Below are 23,361 nucleotides of genomic sequence, written 5' to 3'. Positions count from 1 at the left end.
CTATTTTATAAGATTTGTGCCTAATATAGTATTTCTGCTAAATTACAATATTTCTGCTTTTTATACTATTTGTGCTAAAACATAGTATTTCTACTAAATGTAGTGTTTATGCTTAATCATCCTATTTCTGCTTTTTATAGGATTTGTGCTTAATATAGTATTTCTGCTAAATTATAGTATTTCTGCTTTTTATAGTATTTGTGCTAAAACATAGTATTTCTACTAAATGTAGTATTTATGCTTAATCATAGTATTTCTATATATTTCTATATATTTCTGCCAGGTCCCCAGGCAGCCAATCCTCTGTGAGGACTTAGACATTCAAATTTTCAAATCAGGGCCTGCACGGTTTCCCAGCCAATCATATATGTGTCCTGAGGCATTCAAATTTGCATATTGGGGCCTTCATGGCTTCTAAGCCAGCCAATCATATCTGAGGGCTGAGGAATTCAAATCCACAAATCAGGGCCTGCACAGCTTCCCAGCCAGCCAATCATGTATGTGGGCTCCAGGTATTCAAATTTGCATATTGGGGAATTCGTGGCTTCTAAGTCAACAAGTCATCCATGTCATATATCTCTAAAAATTCATATTTTAATGATAAATTGTCAACACTTGAAGATTCCCCCATCTCTTCTGAACAAAACGGTGTAAGAATGACCGCTCTAGCCCCTATGGTTAGGAAATTATGGTCATTTGTTTGAGGGGAATCCTCACTATGTGAAATAAACTGAAAGAAGCAGGTCTATGTCTCTGTGCTGCGTGTGTAAAAAGATGCACCTGTTTTGGCGGGAAAACGTAAACAGCCTCTCTGATTGGTGGATTCAAATTCAGCAGCTCCCAGGCTGACCTAGAAACTTAGTCCTCTCTCCCTGTGTGTGTGTGTGTGTGTGTGTGTGTGTGTGTGTGTGTGTGTGTGTGTGTTTAGTGGGAGAGAGAGGACCCTGCCCTTATTTGACAGCATGTCATTGTAGGATTTAAATTGAACATAGTTAGACTGGTTGACTGGATTAGAGCCTGTGTTTGTGTGTCCCTCTGTGCATTTGTGTTTCAATAAGTTATTACTATTCTGCTAAATCATAGTATTTCTGGTACTTTTCGGTACTTGTGCTAAATACAGTATTTCTGCTAAATCATACTATTTCTGCTTTTCATAGGATTTATGCCTAATATAGTATTTCTGCTAAATTATAGTATTTCTGCTTTTTATAGGATTTGTGCCTAACATAGTATTTCTGCTAAATTATAGTATTTCTGCTTTTTATAGGATTTGTGCCTAACATAGTATTTCTGCTAAATTATAGTATTTCTGCTTTTTATACTATTTGTTCTAAATTATAGTATTTCTGCTTTTTATAGGATTTGTGCTTAATATAGTATTTCTGCTAAATTATAGTTTTTCTTCTTTTTATAGTATTTGTGCTAAAACATAGTATTTCTACTAAATGTAGTATTTATGCTTAATAATAGTATTTCTATATATTTCTGCCAGGTCCCCAGGCAGCCAATCCTCTGTGAGGACTGAGACATTCAAATTTTCAAATCAGGGCCTGCACAGTTTCCCAGCCAATCAAATAAGTGTCCTGAGGCATTCAAATTTGCATATTGGGGCCTTCGTGGCTTCTAAGCCAGCCAATCATATCTGAGGGCTGAGGAATTCAAATCCACAAATCAGGGCCTGCACGGCTTCCCAGCCAGCCAATCACATATGTGGTCTCAGGCATTCAAATTTGCATATTGGGGAATTCGTGGCTTCTAAGTCAACAAGTCATCCATGTCATATATCTCTAAAAATTCATATTTTAATATTAAATTGTCAACACTTGAAGATTCCCCCATCTCTTCTGAACAAAACGGTGTAAGAATGACCGTTCTAGCCCCTACGGTTAGGAAATTACGGTCATTTGTTTGAGGGGAGTCGTCACTATGAGAAATAGACTGCAAAAATCCTGTGTCTCTCTGTGCTGCTGCGTGTGTAAACAGATGCACCTGTTTTGGTGGGGAAAAGTGCACAGCCTCTCTGATTGGTGGATTCAAATTCACCAGCTCCCAGGCTGACCTAGAAACTTACTTCTCTCTCCCTGTGTGTGTGTGTGTGTGTGTGTGTGTGTGTGTGTGTGTGTGACAGAGAGAGAGAGAGAGAGAGAGAGAAAGGCTTTTAATGGGATGATCTCATTCTAAGATTTAAATTCAACATATTTAGACTGGTTGACTGAATTGGATCTTGTGTGTGTGTCTCTCTGTGCATGTGTGTTTCCTTATGTGTACATATTTCTGATTGTGTGGCTGTTATATATTTTTTTTGCTGATTTTTTTCATTTAACAAGTATATTTGAGGGACCCTCAGCATGTTCAGCATTTTTTCAGCTGTCCATTTTGCTTTTCCGATTTTTCTGTTTAACTTATTACTATTGTGCTAAATCATACTATTTCTGCTTTTAATAGGATTTGTGCTTAATATAGTATTTCTGCTTTTTATAGGATTTGTGCTTAATATAGTATTTCTGCTAAATGTAGTATTTATGCTTAATCATACTATTTCTATATATTTCTGCCAGGCAGCCAATCCTCTGTGAGGACTCAGACACATATCACATATCAGGGCCTGCACGGCCTCCCAGCCAGCCAATCATATCTGAGGTTTTCCGTTTCCTCTCTCGTCATATCTCAGCGACGGATGTACATAGAGCAATGAAAATCGCAGTCAAAGTACACCAAAGTCCGCTGATTCACCCAGTACAAGAAATATGCTTCTAGTCCACCTAGGTTTTGAGTTACACAACGTTTTGTAACTCCAAAAAACTGCGTTTTTCGCCTCTCGCCGCGATCTAATTCTGACTCCTCATTACCCTGTTTTTCAAAACGGCTCCTCTCTTTCCCAGTGGCGCAGTTGGTAATGACATGGGTCTGCAAGCCAAAGATCGTGGGTTCGATTCCACCTTGGTCAACATGTTTTTTTCCCTACAAATTAATACACTGTCACAGACCAGTAATTCATATTCATCATTTATTACAATTCTGCAAACTTTTATGATTTTACCAGCTTTTCTAATATGGACCTCACATTCTTGTTAAGACTCCATGGCACAAATACTCTTCCCTTTAGGCTCTGTGTATGTGTGTGTGTATCAATATGTCTCCCATTTTAAAGTATTAGTCCTCCATAATTGTATTTCTGGTAAATCACAGTATTCCTGCTATGTTGTACTATTTTTCTAAATCATAATGTTTCTGTAATGTTTATGTATTTTTGGCTAAATATATTCTTTCTGTTATCTTATACTATTTCTCCTAAATTCTTGTATTTTTGAGAAGTTATCATGTTTCTGGTAAGTTACAATATTTCTGTTAAGTTCTGCTATGCTATTGTATTTCTGCCAAGTATTATGTTTCCTCGAAGATATTGCAGTTCTGCTAAGTTATTCCATTTTAGCAAAGTTCCTTTGCTTCTGCAAAGTTTTTACAATTTCTGCAACTTTTCAGCTTTTTCAGCTAGTTTTAGCAGACAGCTTCAGCTTTAAAGCAATTCAGAATTCATGATTACAACCAATATGTAGTAGAATAAAAGAAACAAATGTGCAATGAACATATCAGGAGTCGCTGTTAAAAAGTCTCATAGCAGTGGGGTTAAGGGACCTCCTGAACCTCTTGAGTCCTGCAGTTGAGTGAGATGAACCTCTGCAGCTCCTACTGTGAGGATGCTTAGGCGATCACCAACACCAGCTCCTTGGTGTTGGTGTTCAGCAGAAGACTGTTCTTATTACTGCAGTCAGTTAAATAAATCTATCATAATAAAGTACATTTTAACATAATGACCTTATGTTTATTTATGTCTTTTAACCATTATTTCAAATTCAAAGAATCCTGTTTGAAACATTTATTAAACTTATAGAATTAAATTTCTGCTAGTTGCTTTTTGTTGCAAAAAAATCTAGTATAATAATATTTAAATTTACATATATTTTTCACGTTTTCCATGCCAATTTTGTGTAATTGCGGAGTTTCCCACTACCCGTGAATGCCTCTTTTTTTAACGTCTCTGCCTGACTCCTGAATCTCCGTCCACTCTCAGCTCGATCCCCACCGGTAAGCGCTGCTTCTCTGTCTCTCTTTTCTGAAATGAAATGTCTATAAGCTGTATGAGGGATTTACCCAGTTGTTGTTAGTGACTTATGAAGCCAGTCGAAGTATAAGTCATGTTAAAGTAACACAATGGCTGCTTTTTTAGTGAAACGTTGTAATTTTACTATTTAAAAGGAGTGTTTGGTATGCTAGCACTAAGTGCTAACGCCTAGCCTAGCTGCTATAGGCCCAGTGTGAAATTAATATGGTTCATTTGATTGTTTATTACAGTTATTGTGTTGTATTTGGTTCATTCGGTGTGTTAGTGTTTCTGAGTCTGTTAGGGAAGCTGAAGTTAATTCTCTTCACAAATCAGTCAGTTAAAAACGGCCTCATTCTTTCGGTTGTAAGGTAATGAGCCGTCATTTTAGAACCACTGATTAGCTGCTGAAGCAGCAGGGTCGGCAACTTCAAAGGAGCCATTTTACCGCCATTAGCTGTGTCCCAAAACGTCGGCTGCATCTTTCGGAGGACCCAGCTTTCGCGGTCTACGTGGACCGAGAAGGCTGTGAAACTGGACGGTCTAGCCTTCAGATTTGCGTCACCGCTGTCTCGCTGGAGTTTAATAAACTCGGCCGTCTGCTCCTTGCTATTTAAAATATAACAGGACACTGGCGTAAATTCTCGACCGTTTAACGTTTATTGAGCTGTGTGAAAATCCCGGAGGAACCCACCGGATTGATTAATAAAGCTTTATTTAATCTAATAATCTAATAACTTTGATCTCAGCCAAACCGATTTACTCCAGAACAAATAAAACACAGAAAAAGGCAAACAATTACATTTTTAAGTTATCAGAGTGACTTGTATATCATGTTTAACCTGAGTAGCGAAAGAGCGGGGGTCTGAACCCCCCTCCCGGCTTGCCATCGAGCCGGTGGGTGACAGACGTCTCTGAAAACGTCGGCACACTTTTGCAAATATGCCATGTCTTGATAAACCAAGCAGATATTTACACCGCTACTTTCTCGCCTAAAAATATGTTAAAAGTTTATTCGGGGAAATGAAGGACTCATTTGTCGGCCGCATTTGAGACAGCCTTCGTCGACTGGCTGTGACATAATCGGCCTTCAAATGCGGCCTCCGGAGGATGCAGCCGACATTTTGGGACACAGCTTCTGACTGAAAGCCGGGAGAAAAAGAGTCACGTGCCTGTACCGGTGTGTTTTTGTGCTGTGGGTTAATTAACAGAAGGGAGAGAGAGAGTGAGGATGAAACACATAATATAAGAATAATAACATCTCTTAACAAGAAGTTTTTTTTAATTAGGTAATTTTAGTTTTTTAGTTAAATTTTAAGAACTGTTTAACAAACACTTGTTTGTGCAGGTTGTTTTTTTTTTTTTTTAAATGAAACCTACACCTGCAGCTCTGTTTAACTTCTCACTTTGTGAAAAACTAACGAAATATAAAAAAGTCCACCTTCAAATAAATAAAATGCAGCAGTGCACCATTAATATTATAAATATGATATGTAGATATTTAAAACAACAGCATATTAAATGATACTGTGTGCAGGTGATAATATTTTTAGGAAGCAGAATTTGAATGCAGACGAACTCAAATGTTGAAGCCTACAAAAATATCATCCAAGCTTTCATTTATGATTGTTCATGCTTTGAAATTGTGATGTCAGAATTTGATAAAGTGTGCAGAGCTAGGTGTAGCAAATCATTGCTTATTAAATCTACTGTGTTATCTAATAGCACCAAACTAATAGAGCTATCACATAACTAAGAGACGTGTGTGGCTTATTACAAATGGATGAAACCACATTTTACCTTAATGAAGACGTAATCTTTAATAAGGTGTAGAAAAAGGTGAGTTGTTTGTTGCTGTGGTAAACAAAGAATGTACTGAATCTTTTGTACTACACAGAGTGATGCAGTATTGACTGTGATGCTGATTTGTCTCATTCTGTATTTTTGTGCTTTGTCTTTTGTTACACAGAGTGAAAGAGATCTTTGGTTTTGCCTTTGCTGGTAAGTAAACAGTGATTGTAACTGAGGCAGTATGAACCTGGCATTGCGTAGCACATTTGGCAACTTACATACAGTAGTTTGACTTTTTGTGATATGTTTCCATTTACTGATGGGCAAAAACACAAAGTCAGGATTTATTACCTGTAGCAGCAAAGCCCTCACACAGGACCTCTGACTGTCCCTGAAAATGTCCCTGAAGTTTAATAGCCCATTTATGTATGATTTAAATTTCTTATGGCTTATTGAATCCAAACATAGCTAAATGTCAGTTGTTCATTTTCTCCTTATGTTTGTGGATTTAAGTAGCAGACAAAACAATGAAAGTGTTTTAGGGGAGTCAGTATAAGTGGTTGCTCAAACACTTAAGAGCTGCACAGGTATTGATTCATATTGTCTCTCAAATTCTGCTGATGTGTTACATTAAAGTCAGAACACTGTAGAAGTATTTTGTACAGTTAAGCAATAATGAAAAACTAAGAAAACCAGAGGTGTGAGTGGACATTGTTAGGTACATTACAGCCAGTGTGTCTAATTAGTTTATCACTTATTTGGTGAATATAATGTGTTTTAAAATTTAATAGAAAAGTTGCCAAAAAGGTACACTGCAAAATACATAAATATTCCTAGCAACAGGTATAATGAAAGGACTTTTTAGTGTAAAAATTTAAGACATTTAATTTTAATTACAAAACATGGTGCACCTCTGCTATTGTAACATGTCAATATTTAAAACTATTTTAAGATTTACATATTCATATCAGACATGACGAGGTTTTCTGTTGCTTCTGATTTATATAATTATTTTGTATCTAACATTTTTAAAAGTTTTGGCTTTCACACTTTAGTAGTACTGACCTGTTGTAGAAAATGTTGGAGCCACAAAGCTTCTGTGTAGGAAATATTTGGTATATCCTGCACTTGTGCCAACAAATATTGGTGGCTATTCTTTATATTTCTGTAGTAATGAATGCTTTTATTACACTTGCTACAGCCATGTGAGACACTGCAGTTCATTTATCTCCTCTTTAGACTACAGTAAGCTCATAAAGCCTTAAATAAATTAAGAATTTTACTAGTTAATTTATGTCACAGTAAATTGGATTGTGTGTGAAGAGGCTCAACAGTCTGAATCATCAAACAGTGATCTGATGAATTGTTTCCTTTCTCTAGACTGCTGATCTGATCGTCTCCAGTCTGGTAAGTAAAGGTTTGTCTGAGGTACAGTGCTGGGAAATGTTTCTCATTATAGGACATTCAGTTTAGTGGAGTGAGTCAGCACAGCTCTTGGGAATAATCAGATCGTAGAAAAGTCTGTGTAAACATTTCCAGACTTACAGATCTCTCTTATCATCATAGTACATTTTTAATTAGGCCCTAATATCGGCCATGCTAAGTTTATTGTAGATTTAGTGGAGTGTGTATTAAACATGCCCCATATTTGACTGAAAAATGTAGAAACTGCTGTTTAGGAGTCATCTGTCTCCAAATTTTTCATTTTGCCAAAAGTCATACTGAGTAAATTATTTTTTACTTTTATGTTAACGGCTCCCCAGACATTATGATATACTGTTGAACCAGGTAAGTACACACAGAAACGGGAATTTGAGACCTTTGGGCATTTAGGATCATGTGAGTTGAGTGCTGTGAAGTGTTTAAAACAGGTGGTCTGAAACTGTCTGCTCTGACTTCATTGTGTGGGTTTAGCTTGACCATATAATGTTTATAGTAAGTTACTGTAGCACCACATCTTGGTTTACAGACTGTGTTTGTTTTTATTGTGTTAATAGAATGCAAAAATGTCCTTAGAAATGTTCCACCACCATATGATAAACATTTTCATTCAGTTGAATCTAATAATGTACTGTACGACTCTTCAGTGTGTAATGATATATATGTTCTGTATTTTTCGGACTGTAAGGCGCACTAAATTCTAAGGCACATTAAGCCAAACAAAACAGATAAGTCAAACTTTATTCAACTCATTTACAATAACTCTCAAAATTGTTCAGTTGTAAGACATAAAATACAGAACAATACACTCACTTTTCAGGATTTATGGACTGATGAATGTGGATTGATCAGTTTGAAATCTGCTTCATAAGCATGGCTCTCAACAGGTGCCAGGCCCTTATACACACACACACACCATATTATGTTGAAGCACAGTACGAATTACTCTGAGGGTGCTGACTATGTTAGCCATGCTCCTTAGAAAAAAAGAAAAAAAAAAAAAGAAAAGCCATGCTCCGACAATACATCAAGTGGTGCTGCTTTGTAGCTTACCAAAGTCATACTAAAACATTTGACAGAGTGCCGTGTACCACATAGAATTGGTTTGAAATCAGTAAGCACAACCATACAGAAGGTGCACTGTCTATTTTTGAGAAAATTAAAGGCTTTTAAATGTGCCTTATAGTCTGAAAAATAGGGTAAAGCCAGGTTTATTGGAAGTGTGTCTAATTCCACTTTCTTTCTGTCTTACAGGTGACCTGCTGCAGAAAACCCTCTCCCTCTATCATTAACAAGCCATTAACAAGCAAATTCAGTCTGTCCTATCACTCTCCCTCTCCCTGCTCCATCTTTTTTGACAAGCCATTCTATCTTCTATCATTTCTCCGCCATGTACTCTATCTAATTTTGACAAGCATAAGCCCTAGTTTGACAAGAAACCAAGTTTGACAACAAACCAAGGTTGACAACAAACCAAGTTTTTGGAAATTGAAGTTACCGCAACTTCGACGATCTGTTTTCAGAAATCTGAGAGATCTCTGCTCTCACTGCTCCTTCTTTCCTGTCGTTAAACTCTCTCATATCCACTCATTTTACTGGAAATTACAAGTAAGAAGTTGAATATACAGTACAGTAGAAGTCACTGTAGAAACTACTTACACAGCCCTACATTTGTCATTTTAATTTTGCATTACACTTTGGAATAAACATTGATTGGCTTACAGGTGCAATTGCTTTGATAAATTATATAAAATATACACCTCTTAAAGGTTTATTTGTAATAAGACAATCTGGTTATTTTGTAATATATACATTCAGACTGCTCTATTTACATAAATATTAAATTAGATTCAAATACATTTTTCAAGTCTGTTTCATTGACTATAACATTTGACTACAGTAAGTTTATACTAATATTATTTAAGGACAAACCCATTTCTATTACTCAGTGTAAGTATTGAGTTACAATTGTCATTGAGAAGCTGCCCTGAGGACCCAGACTTCCTGTTTCCTGACTGCTGCAGAACATCCAGCTGAAGAATCCTCATCGCCTGTCATCTGATCACCACACCACCACAGCTCCTTATATTTGCTTTAGATTTTAGATATCTCAAAGATTTACACAAAGTCTACTTCAAAGCTAAGAGTTTTATTATAGCCTGTTGATTGTTGAGATTTATTCTGCATATTACTTCACAGAAGTATAGACCTATTCATTAACCAGTCTGGTTAAAAAAAAGAAGTAATAATATACAGTTGTTGAAAAAGCTACAATAAAACGTTTTTAAGGATCTTTCAATAACTTTTATATTGAGTTTGTATTTAAGCCAGCCTTTTACATCAATTAAACGGTCATAAGAACACTTTACCATTTGTATAGTTGATCCATTTAATAGAAACTTGAGTTTTTCAGTGTTTACAGGTTGAGTTTTGTATACATTTGTGTATAAATACATATAAGGTCCAGTTTGTACTTGCACAAAATGCCAAGGAAAGGTCAAAGGTCACAGTCCCAGAAGCTTAGATGGCAAAAGCAGAAGGAACAGGTAAATCTTTCTCAGACCGGTGAGCAGGTAAAGGTGTCTGTTACAAGTATTCCCAGTCCAGAAGTGCAGCTCAGCGTTCAGACGGCCGCAGTGTCTTATGCAGATGTGGTAAAGAGAGGTGTTTGCTCATCATCTGTGCCAAATGCTAAAGAACAACAGGTAATCCAGACTGAACCCCAGCTAACTGTGCAAACGCAGCATGATGGAGAAGCTCCAGGACCGTCTCATGTACAGGTTACAAACAGTGAAAGTCGTCCACGAGTGAGTAGCATCTGTGCGTCTCGAAGCCAGGCCAATGCTAAGTATGGAAAGTACCGGAATCAGCAATGCATGGCTAACAGCTTGGTTTTCCTGTCATTCTTACACGAGGATGAATTCATTACCAGAGCAGATCTCAACCGTGTGTTGGACAAAGGCCATGCCGTGTATTCAGATGCCAGAAAGAGGTTTGTGAACAGCGTGTTTCTAGCCTGTGATGAACTTCCCACTGTGATCATCAGCCGCAGACACGAGTATCAAGTCGACATGTCTCAGTTTGCTCATTATGGCACATTTGACGGTACAGATCATCTTCCGAGCCTTGAACAGGGACTACAGCGTTTGGCTTCAGAGTTTCGCTACGCTTTGCTAGTCATGGGAGGAACAGCCATCGCAGTTTCCAGGCTGACTTCAGGTGAATACGCATACTTTGACCCTCACCCACGTAAGTCTACAGGAATGCCATTGTCGCTAAGTGTAAGTGGTGGAACTGCAGTTATGTTAAAATTCACACGTCTTAACGACATGATTGACAGGATCAAACGTTTGTACCGAATGTGTAGCATCGCACCAACCTGTGCTTATGAGCTACAGCCTGTTGAGTTCCACAGTGAAAACGCTGCTGACCAAAGAAATGCTGATGAAAACAGACAAACAGCTACAACTGTTTCAGCACCAGCTTTAAATGAACCTGAATTTGAAACCCCAAAGTCCACTGAGCAGACACAGAAAACTGTGGCCGACACTTTAGCTACTGAAGTGATGTCATCCAGAGTGGATTATTCAAATGAGCCAGCTGCTGAGCTGAACAATTCTGATTATTTAGAAATAGAAACCTCTGCATCTTCTGTGAGAGAACCTCAGGTAACATCAGATTCTGTTCCTCAGAAGGATCCAACCGCTGCCAACCGCTGTTCAACAAAGACAACACAGGAACTTTCACATAAACTGCTGAAATATAGTAAACAGGGAAGGAAAAAAATGAGGAGAAGATCATTGGCCCAACAAAAACTACCAAAAAGAAAGGATCCTGATCACAGACAAAAGAAGACTGTGTACAAAAGTAATCTATATAAGCTAAATCCTATATATAGAGAGAAACAGAGGGAACATTTGAGAAAGATCTATAAGGAAAGAGATGATTTTAAGGAAAAACAGAAGGCGCAAATGAGAAGGATCTATAGAGAAAGTGCTAAAATTAGAGAGAGAAAAAGAGAACGTGTCATAAGGATGTATAAAGAAGATTCTTTATTCAGAGAAAAGCAGAAGGAACGAATAACAAGAACATACAGAGAATCTCCCGTGTTCCGAGAAAAGCAGAAGGAACGAATAACAAGAACATACAGAGAATCTCCCGTGTTCCGAGAAAAGCAGAAGGAACGAATAACAAGAACATACAGAGAATCTCCCGTGTTCCGAGAAAAGCAGAAGGAACGAATAACAAGAACATACAGAGAATCTCCCATGTTCCGAGAAAAGCAGAAGGAACGAATAACAAGAACATACAGAGAATCTCCCGTGTTCCGAGAAAAGCAGAAGGAACGAATAACAAGAACATACAGAACTTGTGCCGAATTCAGAGAGAAACATAAAGCTTACATGAGGTCATATGTTTCTAACCTATATAAAGAAAGTGTAGAATTTAGACAGAAAAAAAAATGTTACATCACTAAACGTTATGGAGAAGAGAGACAATTTCAGCAACAACACAAAGAGAATATGAGAGAACGAATGAGAGTAAAATATTGGAACGGTTTTTCTTTTAGACAGATGCATAATATCAGATGTGCAATGAACATAAAAAGAAAATATCGTCAGATGCATCGACCAGCTGAAAGTTTACAGTGTCATCCAGATAACAGTTTAATGAATGAGGCCATATCTCGTTTCAGATCCAACATTAAATCAGCACCATCTTATGTTTGTACTGTTTGTCTAAAAGCTTCTTTTCCTAATCAGGTGAAAATCTGCAAAAGAGAAAATTACTCAAAACACCAAACTGTAGCTCAGCAGTGTCTAACTGGTAAATTTGTTCATGTGTGTGATGAAGCATGTAATGATCACTGCAGCTTTCCCGTTGAGAGAAAAAAGGAGTATATCTGTCACACGTGTCACAGTTCCCTCAAAAGTGGATGCATGCCCAGGCTTGCTGCTGTCAACGGTTTAGAACTGCAGGATATTCCAGCTGAACTGTGTGATCTCAACATTCTGGAGAGACATCTGATTGCCAAATGCATACCATTTGCAAAGATTATTCCTCTTCCAAAGGGCAGACAAAGACTCATACGTGGTAATGTGGTGTGTGTACCATCTGAAGTCCAACAAACAGTTGACTATCTACCTCGGCTCAGAAGCCAATCACAGATCATGAGGGTGAAATTGAAAAGACGACTGTGCTACAAAGGCCATCAGCTGTTCCAGACTGTCACCTGGTCTAAACTGATCGAAGCCCTGCGTAAACTGAAACAGATTCACCCACAGTACACAGATATTGTTATCAGAGATGATGCATTGCTTTGTGATCCAACATTACCTGATGATGACAGCAGTGATGAAGCCAGCATGGGAAGTGATGATTATGATGAAGCAGATTTAATGGAAATTGACAACTATGAAAAAGATGCCCTTTTGTGCGAAAGTGAGTCTGAAAGTGAACAAGCTATTAATATGCAATCCTGTGATGAACAACCAGAGGAACAAAATCCAGATGAACCAGAAAGTGATTTGAACAATGGAGGTTTTGCTCTAGAAAGTTGTCTGCAGCCTGTTGACATTTCAGAAGAGATTCTCTGTTTCAGTGATAACACATATTGTGTGGCTCCTGCAGAAAGAAACAATCCTGTCAGCTTCTTCAGAACTCCTCATTTGGAAGCCATGGCATTTCCTGTGCAGTTTCCTACTGGTCAGAATACACTGGATGAAAAGAGACTTCTTAAACTCACACCAAGTGCTTACTTCAAGTCAAGGCTTTTCAACATTGATGCAAGATTTGCTAAAGACACAAATTACCTGTTTTTCTCACAGTTTGTCACTGAAATACATTTGGCTAATTCCAGCATGACAATACAGCTAAGGAAAGGTAAAACTATGACGAAAGATGGACGCAAAATCACATCAGGAATGTTACAAAGTAAGACAGAAGTAGAGAAGCTGGTAAGAAATAAAGATGCAATCAGATTTATGCAGCCACTCAGAGGAACTCCAGCTTACTGGCAGAAAACTACCAAAGATTTATTCAGTATGATTCGTCAAATAGGAACACCTCAGTTCTTTGTCACTTTCTCTGCTGCTGAGATGAGATGGCCTGAAGTGATTCAAGCAATAAAGAGACAGCAAGGTGAAGAGGTTGATTTTGAAGCCCTGGACTGGTCAGAAAAGTGTGAAATTCTAAGATCAAATCCAGTAACTACCATGCGGATGTTTGATAAGCGTGTTGAGGCTTTGTTCAGAGATTTGCTTTTTTCTCCTGCACAGCCCCTTGGTGAGATCATTGATTACTTTTACAGAGTTGAGTTCCAGCACAGAGGTAGTCCGCATATACACATGTTGCTGTGGATTCGAGAAAAGGTAGAAGCAGATGTGGATGACGACCAAACTGTCTGTGACTTTGTGGACAGATACATCTCAGCTCAACTCCCTGATCCAGAAAAGCAACCTGAACTGCACAAAAAAGTCACTGAACTACAAAAGCACAGCAAAAACCACACAAAAACATGCTTTAAGAGTGTGAACTCTGGTTGTAGATTTGGGTTTCCAAAACCACCATCCACAAGAACAATGATTGTGAGACAGGATGAGGATTCAGACACTGAAGCTGCAAAAGCCAAACTCAGACCTTTGTTGAACCTGCTGAAGGAACCTGAAGCTGCTTCCCTCACCATAGAGCAGATTCTGTCACGATGCAACTTGACAATGAATGAGTATGAACAATGCCTCCAGAACATAAACAAGAAAACAGCTCTGATTCTGAAACGTGACCCAAAGGACTGTTGGATCAACAATTACAACCCACACCTGCTTGAAGCCTGGAACTCTAATTTAGATGTCTCATTCATTTTGAATGCCTATTCATGTGTAGAATACCTCTGTAAATATATAACGAAGAAAGAATCTGGCCTCTCTGAATACCTGAAGACAGTTATTGATAACTCTGGAAACAACATGGTCAATGAATGTGATGAAATGAGAGCTGTGATGCAGGCTTACTCAAAAAAGAGAGAGATCAGTGCACAGGAGTGTGTGACTCGAGTCTGTGGCCTAAAAATGAAAAAATGTTCCCGCAGTGTTGTATTTGTACCAACAGATGATAACCCGGTAAAAATGAGTCGGCCCATGAGCTTCCTGGAAAGCACAACACATGACAGTTGTAATATTTGGATGACAAGTTTGAGTGATAAATACAAATGCAGACCTGAGACCCCAGAATATGAGGAAATGTCACTGGCTGATTTTGCTGCCTTGTGCAGGTTGGTGAGTGGTCCAAATGAAGGAAAAGATGTGCTTCCTCTTCTAAACCAGCTTGGATTTGTACAAAGGCGAAAGAATGATAAACCAGCTATAATCAGATATTACCACTGTTCACAGGAAAAAGATCCTGAGCAATATTATGGTCGACTGTTGAGACTTTACCTTCCACACAGATCAGAGCAGGAACTGAAACCACAATGTTTCCAAACCTATCAGTCCTTCTACAACTCAGGTTTTGTGCGACTTCCATGTTCAGACCACAGTGAGTCTGTGAAACGGATTGTGAAGAGAAATAAAGACAAGTATGAGAAGAACTCTGAGGATATTGAGAGTGCACTGGAAGAGTTTGAACAAAATAGGGATGTTGTGATCGATGAATGGTGTAATCTGGCTCCTGAATCTGAAGTTGTGAGGCTGCAATGTGATGAGAATCTTCCTGAGAGACATTCTGATGATGAGAACGAACAGGAGAATGTCCCCGACTACAGTCGTCAGTCTGATGCTGTAACAGAGATCAGAGCCATCAGAGAACAACCTGCAGTCGATCCAGCCGTGGTACGTGTAATGTATCAGAATCTGAACCAGAAGCAGGCCTGCGTGTTCTATGCCATAAGAGACTGGTGTATTCAGCGAGTTTGTGGTTTGAACCCAGATCCATTTTTCTTCTATATCAACGGTGGTGCAGGAACTGGAAAGTCACATCTGATTAAGTGTATTCACTCTGAAGCATCAAAGATCCTGAGCAGACTGCCTGCTAATGCAGAAGAAGCTGACATATCAAATCCAACTGTTTTACTGACTTCATTTACCGGGACAGCAGCTTTTTCTATCAATGGCTCTACATTACATTCTCTACTGAAACTACCCAGGAGTCTGAAACCACCCATTCAAGGACTTGGTAACCAACTGGATGAAGTCAGATCTGAGCTGATGAATGCTGAAATTATTGTTATTGATGAGATTTCAATGGTTTCAAAACCCCTTTTTGCCTATGTGGATGCAAGACTGAAACAAATCAAAGGCACTCAGAGACCTTTTGGTGGAATGTCAGTTTTAGCTGTTGGAGATTTTTATCAGCTGCCACCAGTGCGACAGTCTAAACCTCTCTGCGTTTACGATCCAGAACAGATTGACCTATGGCAGGAACATTTTCAGATGATCACTCTAACCGAGATTATGCGTCAGAAAGATGATGTGGCCTTTGCAGAGATGCTGAACAGGATTAGAGTGAAAGAAAAGACGGATGAACTTTCTCAGTGCGACAGAGATTTGTTGTCACAGGCTGTGACTGCACCAGAAGAATGTCCAACTGAGGTCTTACACATTTATGCCACCAACAAGAATGTGGAATCCCATAACACAGATACCCTGAAGAAGCTTCATTCAAACATCATAATCATCACTGCAGACGATTTCCAGAAGGATAAACGTACAGGCAGAATGGAACGAAGAGACAAACCATTTACAGGTGGGAGAAATGATTTACCTGACACTCTGAATGTTGCTGAAGGAGCTCGAGTTATGCTGACCAGAAACTTGGACACACTAAACGGTTTGGTCAACGGTGCTTTTGGTATACTGGTAAAGGTGGTGAGATCTGAAAATGATGGACACATAATTAAACTGGGGCTCAGAATGGACAACCGGCAGCCTATGAGACACAACCGCAGTGCTAATGCAGCATCTGATGATCTGGTTTACATTGAGAGAGCAGAGGAGAGTCTGAAGTTTAAAGGAGCGGTACGCAGACAGTTTCCTGTAAAGCTAGCATTCGCCTGCACAATTCACAAAACTCAGGGTCTTACAACACAGACAGCTGTAGTTTCAATGAAGAACATTTTTGAACCAGGTATGGCTTATGTTGCTCTCAGCAGGGTGACGTCTCTCAGTGGACTGTATTTACAGGACTTGGATGAGAAAAAGATTTACGCCAATCCCGAGGTAACTGCAGCGCTCCAAACCATGAGACAAGCCAGTGTTGAGGAAATGATGCCTCTTCTTCAGGTCAGAGAAACAGCCAACAGACTTGACACTCTTACACTGATCCATCACAATACGGAGGGTTTGCCATCTCACATCAGTGACATCAAGAGTCATCATGAAATGTGTTTAGCAGATGTTTTGTGTCTCACAGAGTCTCACCTCCAAGGCTCCTTTGTTGCAGACAGTCTTCATTTGGATGGCTACACCATGTTCAAACGCAACAGACATGTGTCCTACACAAACTTTCCTCACATGGCCAGCAGAAGTGGTGGTGGAGTTGTTGTGTATTTGAGGAATCATTTTCAGGTTCAGGTAAAACAGTATCTGCATAATGTCACTGATCTTGAGTTTTTAGTGTTGAAGGTTCAGGCTCCATTCCCTGCACTCATTGCTGTTGTGTACAGACCTCCTGACTACAGTTTGACACCGTTCATGCAAAACCTGGTAAGTCTTTTAGATTCACTTGAAATAATGGACTGTCACCCAATCATTGTGTGTGGAGATTTTAATGAAAACCAGTTGCAGAGTGGAAGAAAACAGATTCTGGAGCAGTTTCAGTCGAGAGGGTATTCACAGCTGATCACTTCTGCCACTACAGACAAGAACACCCTGCTTGACCTCATTTTTATTTCTCAGCCACAGCTATGTCGTCATTCAGGTGTTCTGAGATCATACTACAGTTACCACAACCCTGTGTTTTGTGTCCTGTCCTTGAGCCAATCATGAAGGCTTCTGGTGAGTTTTGAAACAATTACAGATCATGTTTGTTACAGAGTTTACTGATTGTAGAGTATGAAAAATATTTTTCATTGGAAAAAATTGTCTTCCCTACTCTGTCTGTAAGAAGACCCTTTCTTATTGCAATGTTATTAATCATTTCACCAAATCATGGCTGTACTTCATGCAGAGCCGGGAGATCTGCTTTCTGTTATCATGCACCTCAGATCTGAAATATACTGCATTAAACGGACATAATTTATTTTTTATTCTCATGTTTTAAATGACTAAATCTACTTATACATTTTTTCATGGATGTTAATTGTTATCTCCTTTTTTGATACTTTTTTTACTCTGACGTATGTATCTCAACAAACGAGATCTTCCCCTCAAAGATGCTTTCAAATATGAAATAGTAAATAAATAAATCCCAGATAAATGCAGGTATTTATTATGGGTCACATGAATAAATACAGACAATTATATTTTCTTGATTATAGTAAATTTTGTAGAATCAAATGTTTTTGGGATGAATGAGGTTTTGCTTATCATGTTTTACAGGTAAATTTTTTTTAAAGTTTTAAACTATCTTCAGGCTAACAGAGATGTCTATAATTATACATTATGTAGAGAAAAACATTTTTACAGCTTACAGAATTTGTATAAAAACTGATTTAGAAGTACATGGAAAGTTTCTGCATCCATTTTCTGACTTGGCCTTTATCTGGGTGGGTTTGGGTTTGGGTGGATAAAGGCCAAGTCAGAATTCTCTGAGCAGCTGGAAAAAGCTGATAATAAACAAAGACATCAGAAAGCGGGGGCTTTAGGTGTAGCCCCCGCTTTCTGACGCACTAATTAGATTTAGTAACTGACACCCCATACCAGCATTATATAGACACTTGGGGGCAGAGATGGGTGGGTGGGGAGGGTGGGTGGGTGGTGTTAAAAGCACTGTATGTTTTGTAGATGTATTTTTTTCAGACAGGGCACACACAGTCCTGTTTCCTTTGTGGGAAAACCTTCAAACTTCACCATCCTCAGCTGAAACAACAACATCTTAACACCATCTTCATGAACTGCTAAGCCAAACCTGATCCATCAGTGCTGGACTGCACAGATAACCACATGCCACACAGAGACTGCTGTTTTATGAACTGCTATACCAGTGTGTCTTCAATGGAGAAGATGACACACCCATCACCTGACCTCCTGCCTGATCTGGAGACCGTCATGATGCTGCCACACTACACACCTCTGAGACCATGAATGATGACTCCTACTGAGGAAACTATTTCCTGTCAGAGATGCTCAGTGATCCTCAGAGCAGAGAGAGGTATGATTCTTTATCTTTGATAAAAAATGGCAGTGTTTTTAATTCAATTAATTAATTTAAATCCTGTTTAGTGCATAAATAATTCCACACTCAAATGATTATACTTGTTGACACTTTTTGAGTTTTAATTCACATTACGGATTACAAATCTATGCTTTTTCTACTCTGTCTCTCTGTGCAGGTATTGCTGTCTTCTGAGTTCTTCAGTGTCCCAACTGAGACATTCAAACCTCATTGCAGAGCTCATGTCTTTCCTCACCATCATGTGACTGTGAGATTGCTCTGGATTCTGGTTATGTGGCCTGCAGCACCTATAAGGTATTTCAACATTGTTCATTGTATAACTTATTTGTAGTTTTTAGGCCTTAACACAAATAAAATGTTCCTTTTTCTGTATTTTTTAGAACAAGCTCGTCCAGTGTGCCTGCATTCCAGCTTCTTAGACTCTACTCAAGTGGACAGAGTATCAGTGTTTGGCCACTCTTACAGACACCAACTTCTGTCAACTCACTGCTACTGATCAGGCACCTCACTCCAGGAAGACACAGGGCTGCAAGCCTGTCATCGTTTCCAGTGTGGCTTTGTATTCTTGGGGTAGCATCAGATTTTTCCCACAAATATTCAAAGGTAACACTTGTTTTAAGCTTAGTTATTAAATCAAAAGTCTTCCCTTGTGTTAATTTTTTTTATTTTATTTGTTTTTGTTTTCTTTTAGATTTATGTGCACTGATCGGATGTGGTGGAGCTTTGTTAACTGTGTGGAAAACATCTGTTTGTGATGATATTTACAATGAGGCTTTAAGGTGACAGTTTCCATGTAATTTCAATCCTTTTACTAAGCAAAAACATGTTTGCAATTAACATATTTTTTTTTAAGTTTTATCTTCTGGATTTCTGGTTAACATTCCTCTGTGACAGCAAATACTAAACTGGTCCAAGTACCCAGCATATCATTGGTCAAAGGCAAAAAGGACCACATGTCACACTAGCAATGAATTATTGACTGTGTTTGTGTCATCAGATTTAACTAACAATATCAGACATATGAAACTGAACTCTGGATTAATGTGCAGATTTTTTTTGTGTTTTTTTTTATTGTTGAATAATTATTTTGTAGAACAAACCCAATCTATTTACCCAAACAATGTAACTTGTTTGGGTAAATAGTGGATTAATATATCTAAGTCTATAAGTATAGCAAGCTGAATTCATACAGACACACAGCTCTAAATCCTGGATTGTAGGATGTACAAAAATGATCATGTGATTATTATGGACATTTAAATAACTATATCTATTGAACCATTACATGTATTCTTTTTAGAAATTACACAATCTCAAAATGTGAAAAAAGAAAGTGTTTAAGAGAATAAATAATGTGTGTTTGTATGAATCCTGCCTTAGTATGGGGTGTCAGTAACTACATTAGTATAGAGTAGGTCTAACAGTGGTTTTCCACATCTGCTCTAATACAGCAGTCCCCAACCTTTTTTGCGCCACGGACCGGTTTATGCCCGACAATATTTTCATGGACCGGCCTTTAAGGTGTCGCGGATAAATATAACAAAATAAAACTAGTACCGGTACTGAAAAAAAGAAAATTTATTCATAACACACGTGAAAAGACCCAGGAAAACCAAGTAAACGATAAAAACGATAACAAAATAACGCTGAAAACCGATAAAAACCCTGAAAACTATACATTTCACACCTGAGCCTCATCTCTCGCGGCCCAGTACCAAACGACTCACGGACCGGTACCGGTCCGAGGCCCGGGGGTTGGGGACCGCTGCTGTAATATATATAGATAATGGGTCAGACATATAAAGTCATTTTGAAAAGTTCATAAAGGTCATTTATATGTGTTCCTCTTTATCATTTTATATCAGGTCAAACAGCTGACTTGAGTTTTGATCAGAGTAGAACCATGACATTCATGCTAATGGTTCTACTGTTTACAGTTACTTTATGATGGATTTCACCCTGGTCACAGCACTATGTGAAAAGCTGTTAGAGGTAAAGTTAAGCCAATTAATACCTCATCATAAGTCACTCTCTAACGCAAAGCAGTGATTATTTTTCACTGTAATTTATTCCACAACGATGTTCTTTATTTGATCCTTGTTTCTTTAAATATGCAAATCGATTGTTCAGCTGTGTGACTCTCCACACCTCAAATATATCACAATGTGGACTTCATTTTGACAGTATTTTGTAGATTGGTACCATATTTATCATCAAATCAGGAAAGTGTAAACTAATTGAAAAAATTAAGCTTATGAAAATTTTAATGTGGCATAGGAACATGTTGTTTATCCTTGCCAAATGGTATTTACACAAAACTCCAGCAAATCAGAGGATATATTTTTGTCTCTCACTTGCTATATATGTGTATATTTTTGCAGTTAATAGCCTATCATGTGTCTGCGCATCTTAGGGCCATAAACATAAACATGGCAAACAAGGATATGTTCACAATTCCAACAGATGCTTCAATTGTTTGTATAGATTTTAGATCAATTTGATTTGCATTTTCTATTAATATTTTTCTGTTTGTCCCAAATGGTATTTTTATTTCTTTATGCCATTATTGTAATCATTGGAAACAACTGAGTAAATATTTTGTATCATATGTTTCTAAAAATATTTGAATGTTCTACTTTTCTACTACTGGTTTTCTACTTTCTAAACTTTCTGCCACTTTTTGGCATTTCAATAACATTATTTTTGGGTGTTTTAATTTCTGACCGCAGCATCTTGTGCATTTATTACCTAAATGTTGTTTGTGTGGGTCTTGCCTTTGTTATGTTTTTTTGCCATTTTTAGATTTCACCAGCTGTGCAAACTCGCAATTTTACCTTGGTTTTGTTCCACATTAGTTTATCTGCCGGCACGTTTTCTTCCTTTTCTAATGTTTTTGGTAATTTTTCACAGTTAAACAAGTAACTTTGAGGTTACTTCAGCATTTTCAGCTGTTATCTGTTGACAGTTTTGCCTAATTATTACATTTCTGCAAATTTCTAGCAGTTCTGATAAGTTGTAATATTTCTGCCAAGTTTTTAATTTTCTACTAAATTATATTATTCCTGCTAGGTTACACTACTTTTGTTTGTTATGTTATGTTAAGTTATGTTATTCTAAATTATTGCATTTCTGCTAAGTTATTACATTTTTCTTAACTTGATATTGTTCTGCAAAGTTATTAAAATTTCAGCAACTTTTTAAACACTGACTTTGATTTCTTCAGCTTCTTCAGCTATTTTCAACTATTTTCAGCAGACAGCTTCAGCTTTACAGTTTCCTCTAAGTGATTGCAGTTCTGCTAAGTTATTACATTTTAGCAAGGTTCTTTTGCTTCTGCAAAGTTTTTACAATTTCTGCAACTTTTCAGCTTTTTCAGCTACTTTTTGCAGACAGCTTCAGCTTTAAGCATCCACACTGCATTTTTGCAGGAAATGCAAATTTTTCTAGTTGTGTGGATGCTTTAAGCATCCACACTATTGAGTTCCTGTTTCTCTTTATTCTTTATTATTATTATTCTTCAAGTTGCTCGTTTTTCGTCCTTTAACTACTTCCACAATTTTTGTGCTATTTTCACCGTTCAAATTTTAAACTATTCTGCTTCTTCTGCTAATGTGCGCTATGACTTTTGCTATTTTTAACTATTATACTTTTTAAAATATTAAGCTTTTTTCCTTTAATTTGTCCCATTGAAATGAATGGGAAACTTCTGCAATTCTGCTAAAATTTGCTTGTTTTTGAAACTTAACTACTTCCTCATATTTTCACCTAGAACAACCATTCAAATTTTAAAATGTTCACAAATTATTGGGCTATTCAGGTATGATTCAGCTTTTTCAAATCTTCTACTGTTTTACTTTTATGCCTCTTAAAGTTTTCAGTTGCAAAATTGTGATTTTTCACAAAATACATGTGTTGTTATGGTTGCTATGCTCTTGGCTTCCAGTGTGCCACTGAAGGTTTTGCAATTTTCACTTCATGTCCGAACAACTTCCTGCTACTTGCTCAATTTTCACTCAACTTCCACAAATTATACATCAAAACGTAGGTATTTTTGCTGGCTTTCAGAAAATGTCACCATCATTGTTGTGGGATTTATAGAATTTTTGCAAATCTCCTCAGACTAACACAAGGTCAGAAAACTCTCCATATAAAGTGAATGGAGAGCTTGTTCAAAATCACCGCTGGATTTCTGTAATGAGAGGCATATTCGAATCGTCATATCTCCTTAACGAAGCAAAGTTAAGACATGAGGCTTGTCCCCGAATATCTTCAGACACCCCTGACGCTCACAATTCAAGAATTTCTTTCTCACCTATTACCGTTCTGAAATGAGTTGGACTTGTTTGAGGGTAGGAAATTCGTCCTTCGCTCAGATTTCTTCAGATTTCAAACTGTGGAAATGAAGCACTTTTTTCTCTCGTCATAACTTTTTGTTGGATTTCCACAGAGACCTGAAAATTTCCATGATTGTTCACCAAAGTCTGCTGTCTCTTACGGTGAAAGAATGATATCGATACTCCAAATAGATTTCAAGTCACAAAGCGTTGTTTGAGGGCAAGTCAAGGCAGTTTTTGCTTCGCTCTACTCAGTTATGGTGCATTAGAAGTCAAATATCTTTAATAATTCATATTTTAATGATAAATTGTAAACACTGGAAGATTCCCCCATCTCTTCTGAACAAAACGGTGTAAGAATGACCG

The 23,361-nt window shown here is 37.8% G+C and overlaps 2 protein-coding genes and 2 long non-coding RNA genes across 6 annotated transcripts in view; all 4 read left to right on the top strand.

Annotated features, from left to right (window-relative positions):
* LOC146699064 (sialic acid-binding Ig-like lectin 10) overlaps positions 1–23,361 on the top strand; it is a 170,443-nt gene that overhangs the window by 126,109 nt on the left and 20,973 nt on the right. The gene's annotated exons all lie outside the window — the stretch shown is intronic.
* Positions 4,004–9,195, top strand: LOC146699067 (uncharacterized). The gene is made up of 4 exons (XR_014922749.1): positions 4,004–4,086; positions 6,072–6,103; positions 7,274–7,300; positions 8,588–9,195. It is a non-coding gene; the product is annotated as an uncharacterized LOC146699067 (long non-coding RNA).
* LOC146699066 (ATP-dependent DNA helicase PIF1-like) lies at positions 15,741–17,912 on the top strand. Of its 3 annotated transcripts, XM_085471989.1 has the most exons (3): positions 15,741–16,608; positions 16,769–16,855; positions 16,943–17,912. In XM_085471989.1, exons 1-3 carry the CDS (start codon positions 15,760–15,762, stop codon positions 16,946–16,948), a joined length of 942 nt encoding a protein of 313 aa, XP_085328115.1. In that variant the 5' UTR covers positions 15,741–15,759; the 3' UTR covers positions 16,949–17,912. The 3 variants fall into 3 exon arrangements, with proteins under 3 accessions (XP_085328115.1, XP_085328114.1, XP_085328113.1); XM_085471988.1 differs by having other exon boundaries at positions 16,769–17,912; XM_085471987.1 differs by having other exon boundaries at positions 15,741–16,855.
* Positions 18,249–19,512, top strand: LOC146699065 (uncharacterized). Its single transcript, XR_014922755.1, has 3 exons — positions 18,249–18,637; positions 18,819–18,955; positions 19,042–19,512. It is a non-coding gene; the product is annotated as an uncharacterized LOC146699065 (long non-coding RNA).

The sequence above is a fragment of the Copadichromis virginalis genome, linkage group LG11 (assembly GCF_057382275.1).
Source record: "Copadichromis virginalis isolate Kocher_CV1m ecotype Utaka linkage group LG11, C_Virginalis_male_GT1.1, whole genome shotgun sequence".
Taxonomy (NCBI): Eukaryota; Metazoa; Chordata; class Actinopteri; order Cichliformes; family Cichlidae; genus Copadichromis; species Copadichromis virginalis.
The sequence above is the reverse complement of the archived record's forward strand: the minus strand, read 5'-3'. Positions and strand labels throughout refer to the sequence as shown.

Coding starts and splice junctions, on each gene's coding strand:
- LOC146699066 (XM_085471987.1), top strand. CDS start 15,760: ATGATCACTCTAACCGAGATTATGCGTCAGAAAGATGATGTGGCCTTT. Junction 16,856..16,942: donor TCACATGGCCAGCAGAAGTG/GTGGTGGAGTTG, acceptor TTGAGTTTTTAG/TGTTGAAGGTTCAGGCTCCA.